The following is a 16,393-nucleotide window of genomic DNA, read 5'->3' as shown; positions in this document are numbered from 1 at the left end:
GAACTTTTTAAAAGTGGATCAGATGTGTTAATTTGTATATAAAAAGAACTACAGGGGTGCCTTTGGCTCAGGTCATGATCCCGGGGGTCCTGGGATGGAGCCCCCTAGAACCCTGGCATTGGATTCCCTGCTCAGCAGGGAGCGTGCTTCTCCCTCTCCCTCTGCCTGCCTCTCCTCTATCTCTCTGTCAAATAAATAAATAAAGTCTCAAAAAGAAATACTACAGAGGTTAAAAAATCCAAGTGTAAGTGGGCACAGCCTGCGGAGGGCGGCTTGCCCGTGATCCAGGTGCTAATACTCCACCCTTCGACCTCACGGTGCCACTCTGGGGGGGTCCGCCTCCGGTGACGCCTGCCTGTGTGAGAAATGACACACGGACAGGATACTTCCTGCAACATCGTAAGAGCAGAAGATTGGAAACAGTCACCTGAAATGTCCACCAAGTTTTGGTGCTTTCATGAAATACTACTTTCCAACAGGAAAAACCCTTTACGCGGATCTGGCAATGGTACATTCTGAAACGATGGAAGTGCAGAGCAGCGTGTACAGTATGTTACTGCTCTTCGTGGAAGGGTTTGAGATGAGGGAGGATACGCTTCAGAAACACGTATGTGCAATAGAAGAGTCTGGAAGGGAGCCTCAGAGGAGGGGAGGGAGTGGAACTAGAAGCCGCCTGCTTTCCGGGGGAGTCGGAAGTAGGCGGTGGGAGTGTTGGGGGGGGGGGTCATCCGTTTGTGCCTTTCTCAGGCTTCTTTTGAACCTTGTGATTCTGTTTCCTATAAAAAATAAGCCGTGGTTCAGAAAATAATTCCAAAACACGACAAAATCATTTGTGAATGTCGGATCGCTCTTCTCAGTGGCGGCAGACCCTCCCATGTAGGAGGTGCTGGTCAGGCCTTTTCCACCTGCACTGGCCCCCCGGGGCCTGACGGGTGCAGGCTGAGGGCGGAGGCTCGAGGGCTCCCGCACCACCACTGAGGGCGCCGCCTGGGACCTTCGGAGAAGCTCCCAGTATCCCCGCCTCGGGTTCTCGCGCAGGGAAGGCCTAGCCCTGCGGTTGGTGGCAGACCGTTGAGCACGGACGCCTTACGGAACGCTGCTGCTCTCGTTGAGATTCTGGTGGTGGTTTTTATCTGTGAAGCGTAAGTTTAGTTCATGCGTGGAGTGAGACCTTCAGGACTGCTGGGGCAGAAAAAGTATGGAGTGTTTCTAAGGTTCAGAGCTGTAGTTTCGCAGTACGACTTCCGTATTTCATCCCTGCCAGGGGTTTTTTCACATGCCCGAGCGACTCTGTGAGTCGAGGTCCCCCTTCACAGAGCAGCAGAGCTCCTTCGTGACACTTGGAGATTGCCTCAGGTTAATCTTCGGTGAAGAATGTGTCCCCTTGTCACCCCGGCGGGTTTATGTGACCCTAGACCTTTTCACTGAGTGGGTCGTGAGTGAATTGTGCCTCGTGCGTCCACGCCAATCCCAGCTGCGTGCTTCCGGCCCAGTCTGCCGTCGGGCACGGGTCCGTGGGTCCGCCGGTGCTGCTGGAAGAGTGCTTGGGGGAACTGGACTTGGCCGTCTAGGGAGCCCGGTACATCACAGTCGGCCGTGGCGTGCCGTGACTGTTGTGTCATGTTTACAGGGTGCTGGCCATTGGGTCCAGATCAAAGCATCAGATCCCACTGGACCCCAAAATGCGCCACTTGTTATTAGCCATTCATCCGAAAGATGATTTCAGGCCCTGGTGCTCAGTGCGGGGAAGGGCTCCCAGGAAGTTAAAGAAGGGTTTCTTCCGAGGAGCCTGTAGTGCTGGGGAGTGGATGGGAGAGCCAAGGAAGGAGCAGACTCCAGAACCCCAGGAGTGAAACGTTTATTGTTCATGAGAGTAGATTTGGGGTGGAGGCCTTTGGGAGGCGCAGGGGGTCGCGGGCAACTTCTGGTGGATTTACCTCTGCATGAGAGCCATTGACCTCCTTTGGCTGATTTCCCCGAAGACCGCCCTTCTCTAGGAGCGGGGAAGGGTCGGGGCTGGAGCGGCTGTGATCTGCTCTCCCTCCGTGTCAGCAGCCCCTGCAGGCCATCTGCGTCCGGCTCTCCTTGTCCCTAGGGGAGTACATGGCGCCCACGCAGGCTGCGTGGCTTCTGACCTTCAGGGCCGCTAAGGGCAACAGCGTTCTTGCCCCTCTCGGTACCCTCACTCACCAGGTCCTCTGCTTTCCTCGGCAGGTTTAAGGGGCTCAAGCCGACTGTTATCCTTCTCTCCCGAGGAGTTTCCGACGCTGAAAGCAGCTGGAGGGCAGGACAAGGCTGGCAAGGAAAGGGGCGTCTTCGATCTGTCGTATGGGCCAGGACCAAGCCTCCGCCCTCAGAGTAAGTGCACTGCGCTCCCTTCTGGGCACGTGTGGGAACAGCGGACTGCCTTCCTCCTCCTGCCATTCTGCCATTCTGCTGCTTAGAAGCACACACGAGCTGGTGCTCCCGGGACCCAGGCTCTCTGCCCAGAAGGCGTGCTTACTGACCCTGGACCTGTTCCCTGCCTCTGTGCGACTTCTTCCCTAGGCTGGTCTGCAGGTCACTCCTCCTTTCTCGTCCTGCGGGTTGAGCCAGGCCTGTCTGCTCCACACATCATCCCCCCTGCCCCGCCCCCCGGCCCATCAATAGACATTTGTTCTGCTCTGCTCGGGTGCTCATGGCAAAGACAGACCAAGGGCCCGTTCACTTTGTCCCTGATTCAGGAGGCTGTTTTCTTTTTCTTTCTTTTTTTTTTTTTTTTAAATTTTGTGTATTTGACAGAGAGCACAAGTAGGCAGAGAGGTGGGCAGAGGGAGTAGAGCAGGGAGCCTGACGGGGGGCTCCATCCCAGAACCTCAGTGTCTGACCTGAGCTTAAGGCAGATGCTCAACTGACTGAGCCACCCAGGTGCCCCCGGAGCCTGTTTTCTAAGCCAGTGGTTCCTAAACCGAGCCAAATCCTATCAGGAGCCTTTGCAGAGTTTGTTAAAAAGCCTGATTTCCAGCCCTGCTCCATCTCCAGCCAGATTAGCGTCTGTATTTCAATGTGCCCCACTGGGATTGTTTGTACCCAGCCTAGGACTCGTCTCCACAGTCCCCTCATCTAGGCTCTGGCCAGGGAGTTGCAGGATTATAGAGCAGTACTTGTAGGTAATATATATATATTTTAAAGGCCTTGAGTGGTCAGAGATTTAAGATTTTTTTTCGGGAATGAGATTTTTCATCTGTTCCAACCAGGGATTGTGAAATGGTTCTTGTTTGGCTGTGGGAGGGTGGAAGGCAGGGCTTGATTAGGTCTTGAAACATGAGGGACTTCTGTCTGCTTGTCTTCATTAACCCGCAAGGCACCCAGTGCCAGAACTGATGCCCTGTAGACGACGTCCTCACGAGGGGACGCTTTAATGGCGCGTGCTACCTTCTCAGTGGCCTGTGCTGGGTTATTTTGTCTGCTCCAAAGAATGTCACCAAATTCCTCAAGCCAAGCACTGTAGCTTTCTGGGATTAAAATAAGATGCTTTGTAAGGACTATAAAAAAATTTAGACCTAGAAGAAGCTTCTGGAATCAGTTCCATCTAAAGCAGGTGTGGCCAGAGTGGTGACCAAAGCCCTTGCCCAAGACTGCGTTCAAGGTGGTTGAATTGCTGGAGCCAACCCTGGTTTTGTGGCTCCTGTGCTGCGTCTCTTTCTCTTAGGGGTCAAGTACTCGGGGACCTTGTGCTTGACTGAGAAGGGTCAGGCTCATCTGGTTTCTTGTTGGCCTCTGATTCCCCCAGAGCTTGTTAAACCTGACGGTTGGGAAACCTCATCTGGGACAGACAGATGGGTTGGCAGGTTGCCATCTGTGACCTACAGGAGAGACCCCTGAGCCGGAGCAGGAACAAGTGGGGGTGAAGGCCTGGTGGGTAGGGCCACAGACCCACACCCCAGCTCGCAGGGAGAGGGGCTTTGCTTTACCTTATGAACTGTGAATCTCTGACCGGAGCTGTCACGATGAAACTGTTGAAACATGTCAGGACTTACGCCAATTTTCAAGGTTTTATTTCTAAGTAATCTCTACATCTACCTAACATGGGGTTCGAACTCACAGCCCCAAGATCAAGAGTCACACGCTATACTGGCTGAGCCAGCCACATGTCCCAGGACTTACTCCAGTTTTAACGTAAAGCCCAGTGCTGAGCCTGGTGCTGATTCTGATGGTCCATGTTTGTGGGGAAAATTAGCCCAAGGCTATTTCCATCAAGGCTGTCCTGATTTCTTTGTGTGTTAGATCTGTGGGTATGTGTGCTTTCTGTTAATTAATGGAAGACCATGTCTTGTTTACACTTGCCTTCTCTGTGAGTGTATTTCTCTTACAACCAGACTTCCCACAGCAAGTTCATAGTCATTGGCCAGGTGCCTGCCCTTCCCTGACAGATTCAACCACTTGACTCGACTCTTCACCTTTGGGTTTTTTGTTTTTGGTGAATGAGGGGGTCCCTTGACCTTCAGAACCTCACAAATCCCTCCTCCCCCTTCCTCTGTCCTCCCCCCCCTTTTGCCCCCTTTCAATTTCCAGATGTGACAAGCTGGAGGGAGGGCGGTGGGCGAAACATAATTTCTGCCACGTCTCTGAGCGCCTCCCCAACTGAGCTGGGCAGCAGGAACTCGAGTGCGGGAGACGGAGCCCCCTCCTCGGCATGCACCAGCGATTCTAAGGACCCCTGTCTCCGCCCGGCTCAGCCTGTCCGCAAAGGGGCTTCACAGTTCGTGGGAAACGTATACCACCCACCTACATACCATGACATGCTTCCTGCTTTTGTAAGTTTTCAGAGTATGCGTTTCTTTTTCCCACGAAGTTGGATTGCTCGTGTCCAGCAGAACCTCCTCTAAGTGGTTGAATGCCCACCTTGGTTCTCCTCCCAGTGTCTTTGCCCTGATGTGCCCTACCTTAGAAGTTTGCATTACTTCTGCATTTTTCTCTCCCGTTTTCAAATCTTAAGGGTCTTCAGCGTTCTTTCCCTGGTGATGTGGACATTATTTTAGCCTTGGTTCTTTAGAAAAAGGAGAGGCAGGCATTGCCTATGACACCACAAGTCCCCCGGTGTACTTCCTGACGGCAGGAAAGAGATGGGGGAGACGGGGTAGGATTAACTGGGCAGCTCCAAGACTTGCCTGTCTCTTCTTCCCAGTTTCCACTTTCCAAAACAAATCGGAATGCAAGCAGAACTTGGCATTTGAGCCATTACCAGAAAATCCTATTCATTGATATTATGTTTCAGATGTGTTCACCGCAGTCATCAGAGAACCAGGGTACAGTGGAACGAGGATCTTTTCCCCTTCCCCAGCTCCGTCTTGAACCCCGTGTTCCTTTTAGACAGTTCCAGATGAATGACCAAGATGGGTAAGGCTCCTGGGTTACATCCCACGTGGAAAGTGCGTCCCTGTAGGGGGCGTTGTGCGAGGTAATGGGCTCTGTCTTCTGCAGACCGCAGTGGGCCTGGAAACCAGCCTCGAGCTGCAGGGTGTGTGGGGTGGACGAGGTCGGGCTGGGCTTGTGCGTTTCGGACAGAGTTGAAGTTCTGGAACGTGTTTGTGGCTGCTGCCCTAGGCGTTAGTGCCGAGCGTGTAAAACTGAGGCAGAGCTCCTCTCTGGTGTACACTTGTTACAGTCTTCCTTTAAGAGGAGACGATTTAAATATTAAATGTAACTATGAACCGTTGCAGTGTGGGACTTAATTTTGGGAAAAGTATTAGGTTTTGCTTCCATCTGTATGCCTGACATGAGGCCAGATCTTTACTCTTCTTGCCCTCGTCAGGAAGGAAAGCAGGCTGGGCACAGCTCGCCCCATCCGCCCGCTGAGGCAGCTGGTAGGCCGGGCACCGCGGCCCACCATCATCAACGCTGAAAACCTGAAGGGCCTGGATGACCTGGACGCTGACGCCGACGACGGCTGGGCAGGTGGGTCGTGGGGCTTTCTGGGCCAGAGCCGCTCGCTGGGCAGCCGGCTGGGCGTGTGTCCGTCAGCATGCGGGAGTGGGCTGCGGGGCGGGTGGCAGCCTCGGGGTGCACCCCCGTGGGTGCTCGCTGGCAGTCCCTTCCTCACCGAGCCGTGTCCTCTGTTGGTCTTTGGTCTGGCTCTTAGCTGCAGGGGAGGTTTTGCTAACTTTTGAAGAAGACGTTTTAGAATGGAAAAGTTAAAACCATCAGTGGGGCAGGGAGCCCCAGCTTCCCGTCACCTGGCTTCAGCAAGTACCGTGCCCTCTGCCAGCCTGCTTGTTTTCTCTTAAAATTCTTTTTGTTTATTTGCTTTCAAATACATTTTAATTACATGGAAAGGTGCTCATCTTCACTGTGCCGTTTTGACAGAGGGACACGCGTGTGTAGCACGTTTCCCATTGAGAAGACTTTCGGAACTTTCCCCTGCCAGCCGGCCAGCCTTCCTCCCCCCGGCTCTGCCCAGGGCCTCGCCTGTTGTGAGGGAGGGTCCCTTACGAATAATATTTTCATTTGTCTTCGGCAAATACCCAGGAGTGGAATTGTTTCGTCAAAGGGAAGATGAGTGGTTGGGCCTGTGAGACCCACCCGCACCTTTCCCCGTGGTGGCCAGGCCAGGTGACTTTCCCGGCAGCACGGTTTGAGAACTGGGTTTCTCTGTGCCCTCACAACACTTCCACGTGATTAGTCTTTTTAATTTTAGCCATTCCAGTGGGTGTGTAGTGGTGGCTCGTTGTGCTTTTAATTTGCATCTTGCTGATGACTAATGATGATGAACAAGTTTTCATGTGTTATTTGGCTACTGGTGGTTTGTTTTTTTGAGCGGTAGGATACAAGTCACAGGTACGAGTCCTTTGCAACTTCATGTTTCACAAATATTTTTCCCATTGTTTGCCTGCCTTGTTTTTTTTTTTAAGATTTATTTATCTACTTGAGAAAGAGAGCATGCGTGTATACGAGTGGGGGAAGAGGCAGAAGGGGAGAGAGATGGAGGATCCCAAGCAGACTCCGTGCTGAGTGTGGAGCCCAACATGGGGCTCAATCCTAGGACCCACGAGGTCACAACCTGAGCCGAAAGCAAGAGTCAGACACAACCGACTGAGCCACCCAGGCGCCCCCTTGTCTGCTCTTTTTTTTTTTTTTTTTTTGCATTGGGTTTTGATGAGCCAAAGTTTCTTTATTTTGAAGAAGCTTAATTTATTAGTGTTTTCTATAGTTATTTCTTTTGTGTCCTGTCTAAAAATCTTTGTCTCCCCTTGACAACAAATATACTCCCTTATTGTCTATAGTTTCAACTCTCGTTTTTGGGTCTGTGGTCTTTGTTGAATTAATTTTTGTGCATAAGCCAAGAGTCAAGGCTTGTTCTGATCCGTAAGGCTGTCTAGTGGTTCTGTACCACGTGTTGTTAGGACTTTCCTCTCCCTATTGAATTTTGCTCTGGCACCTTGGCCAAAAATCCATTGACTAGATAAGTGTGGGTCTATTTCTGGACCCTGTTTGTTTCATTGATGTATTTGTTCATCCTGTAGGTTTACAGTAAGTCTTAAATTCAGGCCGTGTAAATTTTCCAGCCTTGTTCCTTTTCAAGATTGACTGTTTTTTCAAGATTATTCGACTGTAAGATCTTTTCATTCCCATATAAATTTAGAATCAGCCTGTCATTTTTACAAAAGGCCCACAGGCATTTTGGTTAGGACTGTGTTGAATTTATTTCTGGATAAAATGGTATCTTCCATTGATATCCAGTGATATCTTCCACCGGGAACTTGGTGAGTCTGACTTTTCTCAGCTGTGTTTCAGTTTTCAGTGTGAAAGTCTTGAACAGCTTTCGATAAGTTTATTCCTAAGTAGTTTATGTTTTTTTGATGCTGCTGTAAATGACATTGTAAATGACATTGAAAATGTAATATCATTTTCTATTTGGTGTTTTATATAAACAGTTGATTTTTGTGTATGGACCTGTACCAAGCACTTTGCTGAATACACTGGGTCAGTTTTACTGGGTTTTGTTGATTTCTTAGAATTTTGCCTACAAATAGGGCAAGTTTTGTATCTTCTTTTCAGGTGATAGGTCTTTTATTTCTTTTTCTTGCCTAAATGCAGTGTGGTACTTCTAGTCCAGTGCTGTATTCAGGTTCTTTGTTCCTGACCTTGGGGAGAAAGTGTTTAGTGTTTCCCCGTTAAATCTGATGTCAGCTATAGGATTTTGGATGTTCTTTATCAGATTGAGGGAATTCCTTCTATTTCTAGTTTGCTGAGTGTTTTGTTTTCTAAATCATGAATAGGTACTGAATTTTATAAAATAACTTTTCCTATGTCTGTCATCATAAGATTTTTGTCCCTTATTTTGGTAATCTGAAGAACTGCATTAATTGATTGGTTGATATTTGTTTGTTTATTTATTTATAAAATATTTTTAAAAATTTATTTACTTGATATAGAGCACAAGTAGGCAGAGTAGCAGGCAGAGAGAGAAGGAAAAGCAGGCTTTCTGCAGAGCCGGGAGCCCAACAAAGGGCTCTATCCCAGGACCGACCATGACCCCAGCCAAAGGCAGATGCTTAACTGACTGAGCCATCCAGGCATCCCTATTTATTTACTATTTTATTTTATTTATTTTATTTATCTATTTAAACCAATCTTGCATTCCTAGAAGAAGCTCCACCTTTTTGTATGCCTAGATTCAGTGTGCTGATATTTTATTAAGGTTCTTGGTGTCTGTGTCCGTGGCAGATACTGGTCTCTGATTTTCTTTTCTTTTAGTATCTATGTTGGGTTTTGATCTTGGGTTATGCTGGGCTCATAAGAGGAGTTGGAAAACGTTCCTTCTTTACTTTTTGAAAGAGTTTCTGTAAGTTTGGTATTATTTCCCTCATAAATACCTGGTAAAATTCACCAGTGAAATAATTTGACCCTGGAGTTTTCTTGATGGTGACATTTTTGATAATAAATTTAATTTCTTTGGTTAGTTGCAGGGTTACTCAGATATCCTTTGTTGTTTTTGTCAGTATTTAATAAGTTGTATTTTCCAAGGGATTTGTTCATTTCTTTTGAATTGAATTTCAGTCAGTATAAAGTTGTTGATCTCATTCCTTTTCCTTTTGACGTCTGTAGGCTCTGTAGTGCTAGATCCTCTTTCATCCCCAGTAACTGGGTAATTTTCTATTTCCTCTTTTTCTTACTCACTTCATCCAAGGAGGTATTCTTTTTATTAATCTCCATCTCTTAAGAGGCAGTTTTGACCTTTAATTTTCTCCATTGTTGGATTGTTTTCTCTTTTATTTATCTGTTCATTTTCATTATTAGGGCTTTCTGGATTTCTAATTTAATTCCATCATAGTTCAAGAGCATGTACTGTATGACTTCAGTTCTTTTCAACTTACTGAGACTTATTTTATGACTAGGACATAGTCTGTCTTGGTGATTGTTCAAGTGCATTTGAAAATGCATATTGTACAGTTGTTAGGCGTCTATAAATATCAGTTTTGTCACTCTCAAGGTGGTTGATAAGTGTTCTTCAGATCTTGTCTACTTATACTTTTGTCTAATTCTATCAGTTACTGAAAATGAGGTGTGGAGTTCTCTACTGGGACCGTGGGTTTATCTGTTTCTCCCTTTAATTTTACCAGGTTTCTGCTTTGTTGATTTCGAAGCTTGTCATTAGGCATATGCACATTTTATAATTTTTATGGCTGACATATTGACCTTTTGTATTGTTTTCAGATGTCCTTTATCACTAGAAACGCTTCTTGTCTTGGGGGGTCCCTTTTGTCCCGTGTGAGATCATTGCTGTAGTGTTATGCTTTCATGGTGTGTCATTTTTCTCGAATCTTTTTCCTTTCGACCCATTTGTGTTTGTTTAAACTGAAGATCTAGACAGCATATAGCATTTGCTTTTTCATCAAATTGGCTTTATAATTGTATTGGACTTTTTGTTTCCTTTTTTAAAAGGTAGAGTTCAGGGGCGCCTGGGTGGCTCAGTGGGTTAAGCCGCTGCCTTCAGCTCAGGTCATGATCTCAGGGTTCTGGGATCGAGTCCCACGTCGGGCTCTCTGCTCAGCGGGGAGCCTGCTTCCCTCTCTCTCTCTCTGCCTGCCTCTCTGTCTACTTGTGATCTCTCTCTCTCTGTCAAATAAATAAATGAAAAATCTTTAAAAAAAAAAAAGATATTTAAAAGGTAGAGTTCATATAACAAATTTCACATACCATTAAGTCCATCCTTTTAAAGTCCGCAGTTCAGTGGGTTTTAGTACATTCACAAGCTTGTGCAGCCATGTCCACTGTCCAGTTCCAGAACATTTCCATCGCCCACAGAAGCAGCACACTGTACCATTCATCAGCAGCCACTCCCAGCTACCCTCCCACCCCCGCACACATCCTCTGGCAACCACTAATTTACTTTCTGTCTCTGTGGTTTTGCCTATTCTGGACATTTCATATAAATGGAAGCACACAGTATAGTGTGTAGCCTTTTCTGTCTGGCTTCTCTCGCTGAGCCTGTTTTCAAGATTCATTTTGTTGAGCTGTGTGTTCATATTCATTTTTATGGCCAAAATACTCTTTTCCTGTATGGATCTCCCACATTTTGTGTGCCCACTTGTCAGCTGATGGGTACTTTCTGCGCTCTGGGCCCCTCAGGCTGGGGAGTGCCCTAGGACACCAGCAGCAGCTCACAGATCCCACTGCCCATGGCTCTGTGTTGCCAGGTTGGACTCCCATCTAGTTTCGCCTGAGCTTTTGTTCACTCTAACGTATCTTCTAAGACATTTGTAAAATATTTTGTCCGGATTTAAGAGCTGTCGCCTGGGGAAGGGCTCTTCCGACCAGGGCTGCTTTGCTGTCACCCGAACCTAGAGCGGTCCCTCACTTTACCTGCGGTGTTTGTCGCGGTGGCGGCTGGCCGGCTTGCCCTCCTGCTCCTCTGGGCCGGTATGAGCCCTGACTGGAGGAAGCCCCGCAGTGTGGCGCTCAGCCTTGGCTTCTCTGGTCTCCCCGGCCCTGCTCCTGTTGTAGGCCTGCACGAGGAAGTGGACTACTCCGAGAAGCTGAAGTTCAGTGATGACGAAGAGGAGGAGGACGTTGGGAAGGACGGCAGGCCCAAGTGGTAAGGATTCCCCCGTCCCTGCTCCTAGTGCCGCTCCCGGGGGCTTGACCAGCGTGGGTGTACACGTGTCACTGCTTATTGGTGCAGCCGTGGGCTGGTCATCCTGCCGAGGGCATTTCCTGGTCACGGGCAGCCTCACACGGGCCGATACGGTTTCTCTTCTGCGGATGGGACAGCCGTGTGGGCCTGGAGCCGGGGCGTGCATCCCGGCACGGTTGGCTGGCTAAGCGCTGGTGGTTTCAACCACTGTGCTGGTGTTTCCCGAGTGAGTGTGTACACCACTTGCTCCGCAGATGACCTATGGATATGGGGCCCAGAAAGGTGAAACGTCCCTGCCAGGCAAGTTTAGGAAACCAACAGGCTTCACCTAATTCCTCTATTACTCCATCATTGCCCAGAGCCTCCGACTGGCAGGCAGGAGCATGTCGGGGATCTTTGGGGAGGAGGGAGAAGCGCCAGGTGGGCATGCCACATTTCCTGAACTTAGTGACCATTTCATTCCTTTTCTCTTTTTTGAATCATTTCACTGGACTCATTTTACCTGTAATGCCCTTTGGAAAATACTTCATTGTAGTTTGGTCCCTCTAGTTTTTGTCATAATACAAGTAGATTGATTGGCTAGTACTTTTAAAGTCCACTCCCAATGTGGGACTCAAAACTCATGACCCTGAGATCAAGAGTCTCATGCTCTACAAACTAAGCCAGCCAGACTCCCTGGCTAGTACCTTTTTTTTTTTTTAAGAGTTTATTTATTTGAGAGAGGAGGAGAGGGAGCACAAGCAGGAGAGGGGCCGAGGGAGAAGGAGAAGCAGGCTCTTGGCTGAGCAGGGAGCCTGACTCAGGCTCGATCCCAGGACACTGGGGTCATGACCTGAGCTGAAGGCAGATGCTTAACAGACTGAGCCACACATATATCCCGGCTAGTACTTTTTTAAATAGTACCTATGGCTGCTTTAATTTGCTTTTTAATTTAATTTAATTTTATTTTATTTTTGATACCAGCAAGTATGAATGCTTTCCTTTGTGTGGGATTGCCTATTTCCTTTGTATATATATTTATTGGACTTACTATATCTCCTTTAAAATGTGATTAGCGTTTTATATTGTTTCGCTATTAATGCTTTGATGTTTTTCTTTTTGTCAATTTTATTGTCAATAACTGAATGTTTACATAGTTGAGTCTGCAAGTCTTTTTCTTTGTTATTCCATGTTACTTACTTCAAAGTCCTTCTAGAGGGAGTGGGTAGGGACCTTCTGCCACATTTTCTCTGATACACAAACAATGAACTAATTGAGGCTTCTATAACTTATTTTAATGTGGCTTGATTTTAATTGAAGCTTTGAATGCACTTGGGAATTATCTATGGGTCAGTTCTTGGAACACTAAACCCAGAAGGAATTGTGAGCAAGAATTTAAATTAAAGGCAAAAACATACCATTTTACAGACTTACGGAGCAATCGGACACTGCTCCTCGTCTCTTTCAGCTGAGTGAATGGAATATTCAACTGAAAGAGTTAAGCGTGGGTTTGGACCCAGCTTCGCTGCTGGCTGTGACCAAGGACATCTCAAATTGAGAGTCCCCAAACCATTCCCTCCCTGAACCTGCACTCTTGGTGTTTTCTGAGTTGGTTGTGAGTCTCCTCCTCCAAGCTCCCCCGTCTTCCTTAAATCTTTGTTTCCCCATCCATGATGGGTTCCTGACACTTCCCTGGACTCTATCCCTTCCTGTTTATTGTCTCTGGGCCCCCGGGACCACGTTCTTTCTTCTCCGGACCTTTCAGAGGTCAGCCGGCTCGGCTCCTTCCTCCACACTGTGCCTTGGTCATCTTTCCTGGTGCGTCAGGAGCCTTGTGTGGTCTCCGCGCCTCTCAAAGTGACGTCGGGAGTCCTAGCAGTTGCTGGCCCGCTGTGATCTAAGGCAGCTTCCTGGCCTCATCCTCTCTCTGCCCTCCCCATGCCCGTGTGCACGGACACACGCAGACACACACATACTAGCCACACCTGACCTGACCCGCTGCTTTTCGCCGAACTCCTTGACGTATGCCGGGCGCTGCTTTTGCACGAAAGCAATGCTTGGTAAATGCCCGCGTTTTTTTTATCCCGGTGCCTTTGTTTGCCCTGCAGCATGTAAAGGTGGGCACTGTACAGACCTCCATTCCCCCCAGCCTCCGTTCGGAACCCCTCTTCTGCCCCGTGCTGTGCTCGGCTTCCTCCTCTTGCTCTGTGACGGCATCATCCAGTGAGGAAAACTGATTGAGCGCCTCCTTTTTGCAAAGCATAGGGAAGGAGCCATAGTCTAAGGGGAAGGACCTTCATCCGGGATCTCAGGTTCAAATCTGTTTGCTCTTCCTGGGAAGACAGCTCCCCAGCGTCTCTGAGACTCTGTTGCCAATGCTTTAAAATGGGGGAGAAAGGACTTAACTTCCCGTAAAGCAAGTAATGGATGTGGAAGTTTTTTTGTGTAAGAGTGGCTTGGTAAATGTTGGTGCTGGATTTTGGTGTTCCGGGTGTGTCCTCTCACCCACGCAGGCGAGCTGTGTCCAGGGCACGGCACTGGTGTGTGGACAGCTGGCTTGGGGATTCCTGAGGCCCTCTGACGGGTAAGACCACAGCACACTCGGGCGGACTGGGAAAGCTCACCCTCAACTGTGGTCTGTCCCAGGAGCAGTTGGGACCCCAGACGGCAGCGGCAGTTGTCCATGAGCTCCGCGGACAGTGCTGATGCCAAGCGTCCCCCGGAGGAAGGAAAAGACTGGGGCGAAGCAGTGAGCGTGACCCGTGTCGTCCGGAAAGTGCCAGAACCTCAGCCACCTTCCAGGAAACTTCACAGCTGGGCGTCCGGCCCTGACTACCAGGTACCGTGGTCACTGGAGGGCTTCTGTGCCTGTGGGTAGCTTGGGAGACGCATGTGCACGCACGCACCGGCTCTTCTCAGACTCCAGACTCCTCTCACCGAGCGCCAGGACCGCAGCACGACGGCCGTCTGGTTGTCGGTCCTCTACGTTTGCACTGCACTGAGTTCGTGGTTCTGAGAAGTCCTGGGTGGACATTTCTCTCTCTTGATTTTTCATTTTAAAAGTTTGTTTTTAAGATTTTGACGCAGTCACAAACTTACCAAAAAGTTGGAAGCCCAACACAAAGAATATTTTTCTCTGAACCATTTTTAGAGTAAGTTGCCAGCCCGGTCAGGCCCTGTGCCCGCAGAACGCTTTGGTATTTATTTTCTGCCTCATAGGTAACCAGAGTCAAAACCAGGAAGTCAGCGTTGGTGCCTCTCCGGCATCCGATGCTCGGCCTCGTCTAGCTTGTTCTGTTTGCTCCGACAGTGTCCTCGCCACCGAAGAGTCCCCTTCCCGATCATGGGCTGCCCCAGTCTGGAGGAGCCTCGCAGCCTCCTTCACGCTCGTGACTCTGACCCTTATCGAGATTGCAAGTCATTTATCTTGTGGAATTCACCTCCAGTTGGGTTTCCAAGGTTTCCGTTTTTGGCTAGACTGTCTCCGAGATGACACCGACTCTTCTCCTTGTGTCGCCCCGAGTGACTGATCCCACTGTGTCCACGCTCGGACAGCCATCACTCTGATCGCTCTCTCTTTTTTTTTTCCCAAAGATTTTATTTATTTATTTGACAGACAGAGATCACAAGTAGGCAGAGAGGCAGGCAGAGAGAGAGGAGGAAGCAGGCTCCCCGCTGAGCAGAGAGCCCAATGCCAGGCTCGATCCCAGGACCCTAGGATCATGACCTGGGCCGAAGGCAGAGACTTAACCCACTGAGCCACCGAGGCGCCCCGTCATCACTCTGATCTCTTAACTAAGGTTTTAATGCTCACCAAATTTCACACCATGGAGTTTCTCTCATCCACATTTGTAACTGATAAGAAATTTGTGGGGAAATACTTTGAAAATATAACTATTCTGTTTCTTATTAAACTTCCAATTTCCTTATTCATATCAGTGGGTTATAGTCTGTTCCTCTCATTGTTCTGAAGCTCCGGGTATCTTTGATTTGGCTGTCAGGAGCCTCTTCAGGTTGGTGTCTGTCCTTATGTGTCCCATCCATTATTAAGCAGTTTCTTTGCTTTCTGATAGGAGAAGCTTTTTTCTTTTCTTTTCTCTTTTTCTTTTTCTTTCAGTCTTCTTTTTCCCCCAAGTAAGCTCTACACCCAACATGGGTCTTGAACTCACAACCCTGAGATCAAGAGTTGCATGGTTGGTCTACCAGGCGGGCACCCCAGGATAGCTTTTCTAAGGTCATTTTGTGCTTACCTTGTCTTGGTCTGGAATCAGCCCTTAAGATACTTAGGAACCAATATGTGGGTATCAGGAGTGCTCACTCCTCCTGGGCCTGCTCGGTGGATAGGGTGAGCACAGGCGTGTGTATATGGAGATGCATGTGTACACACAGCTGCGTGTTCGTGTCTCTGTGTAGAGAACCGTGACTTCACAGTGTTAGCTCCAGTTCCATACAGTCCAGCTTGGTCCTTTCCCACCGTGTATCTGTAACTCCTCTTTCCAACAGTGAGATATCTGTTCCCGTCGTCCCTAGTGTTCACACTGCCGTGATCAGTCCCCCTGTGTGTGAACAGTCTCCCGTTTCTGCCCCCTCCCTCTCTCCCTTGCACCGATGCCCTCCTTGCCCTCTTAGCTATCAGTGCCCCATCCCCCTGCCCCACATGGATGCCCTGAATCTCCCTGCTCGGCCACCTCTCCTTGTGAATTGCCTCCTCACCCAGCTTGGTTGGGTTCTAACTCCCGCACCAGCCGCCCCTCCACGTGGACACCATCCTCTCCCTGCCTGGGGTCTGACTACGTGCTCTTAGCCACCAGGACTGCTTGGCACCACATGCCTGCCTTGCTGGGCCATGCTTCAGGACTTCGGGGCTGATTGTCCAGGAGGCACAGAGTTAGGTCTGAGAAAGGCATTAATTCAGATACATTTGGGAAAATAATGCCAACAATAACAAAATTTCCATTTTTAAGGTACTTTGGCATTTAAGGGACTCTGGTTCCACATCATATAAAATGAAAATGCTTTTCTTTTCAGTCTTTTGTGTCAAGTACCTGTTGTGTGCTAGGGTTAGGGAACACAAAAGTGAAACAGAATTGACACAGAGCTGTTCTTGGAAGTTACCGTGCAGTTAATCCAGATTTCATTCCTATCTGGGGGTTACTCAGTATTCCAAGAAGGTTTCACTTTGATCTGCTCATAAACAAGGGAGGTTAAGTGAGTCAACAAAGAAAATAAATCTCTGCAATTTCATGTATTCAGGCTTCTGAAAAGTTCAGACGCTTCGCAGAGCGTGAGGTCCGTGAA

The 16,393-nt window shown here is 48.7% G+C and overlaps 1 protein-coding gene across 8 annotated transcripts in view; it reads left to right on the top strand.

The window, feature by feature from the left end:
• The window catches only part of PRRC2B (proline rich coiled-coil 2B), an 88,757-nt gene that overhangs the window by 37,923 nt on the left and 34,441 nt on the right, over window positions 1-16,393 (top strand). For all 8 annotated transcript variants that reach the window (XM_046023632.1, XM_046023628.1, XM_046023633.1 and 5 more), the window contains exons 6-11: window positions 2,215-2,358; window positions 4,555-4,796; window positions 5,258-5,379; window positions 5,795-5,937; window positions 10,987-11,077; window positions 13,742-13,934. In XM_046023632.1, coding sequence (XP_045879588.1) covers window positions 2,215-2,358; window positions 4,555-4,796; window positions 5,258-5,379; window positions 5,795-5,937; window positions 10,987-11,077; window positions 13,742-13,934 — 935 coding nt within the window. The remainder of the gene's footprint in view (window positions 1-2,214; window positions 2,359-4,554; window positions 4,797-5,257; window positions 5,380-5,794; window positions 5,938-10,986; window positions 11,078-13,741; window positions 13,935-16,393) is intronic.

Source organism: Meles meles, chromosome 11 (assembly GCF_922984935.1).
Source record: "Meles meles chromosome 11, mMelMel3.1 paternal haplotype, whole genome shotgun sequence".
In the NCBI taxonomy this organism is placed as follows: domain Eukaryota; kingdom Metazoa; phylum Chordata; class Mammalia; order Carnivora; family Mustelidae; genus Meles; species Meles meles.
This window is presented reverse-complemented; position numbering and strand designations above follow the sequence as displayed.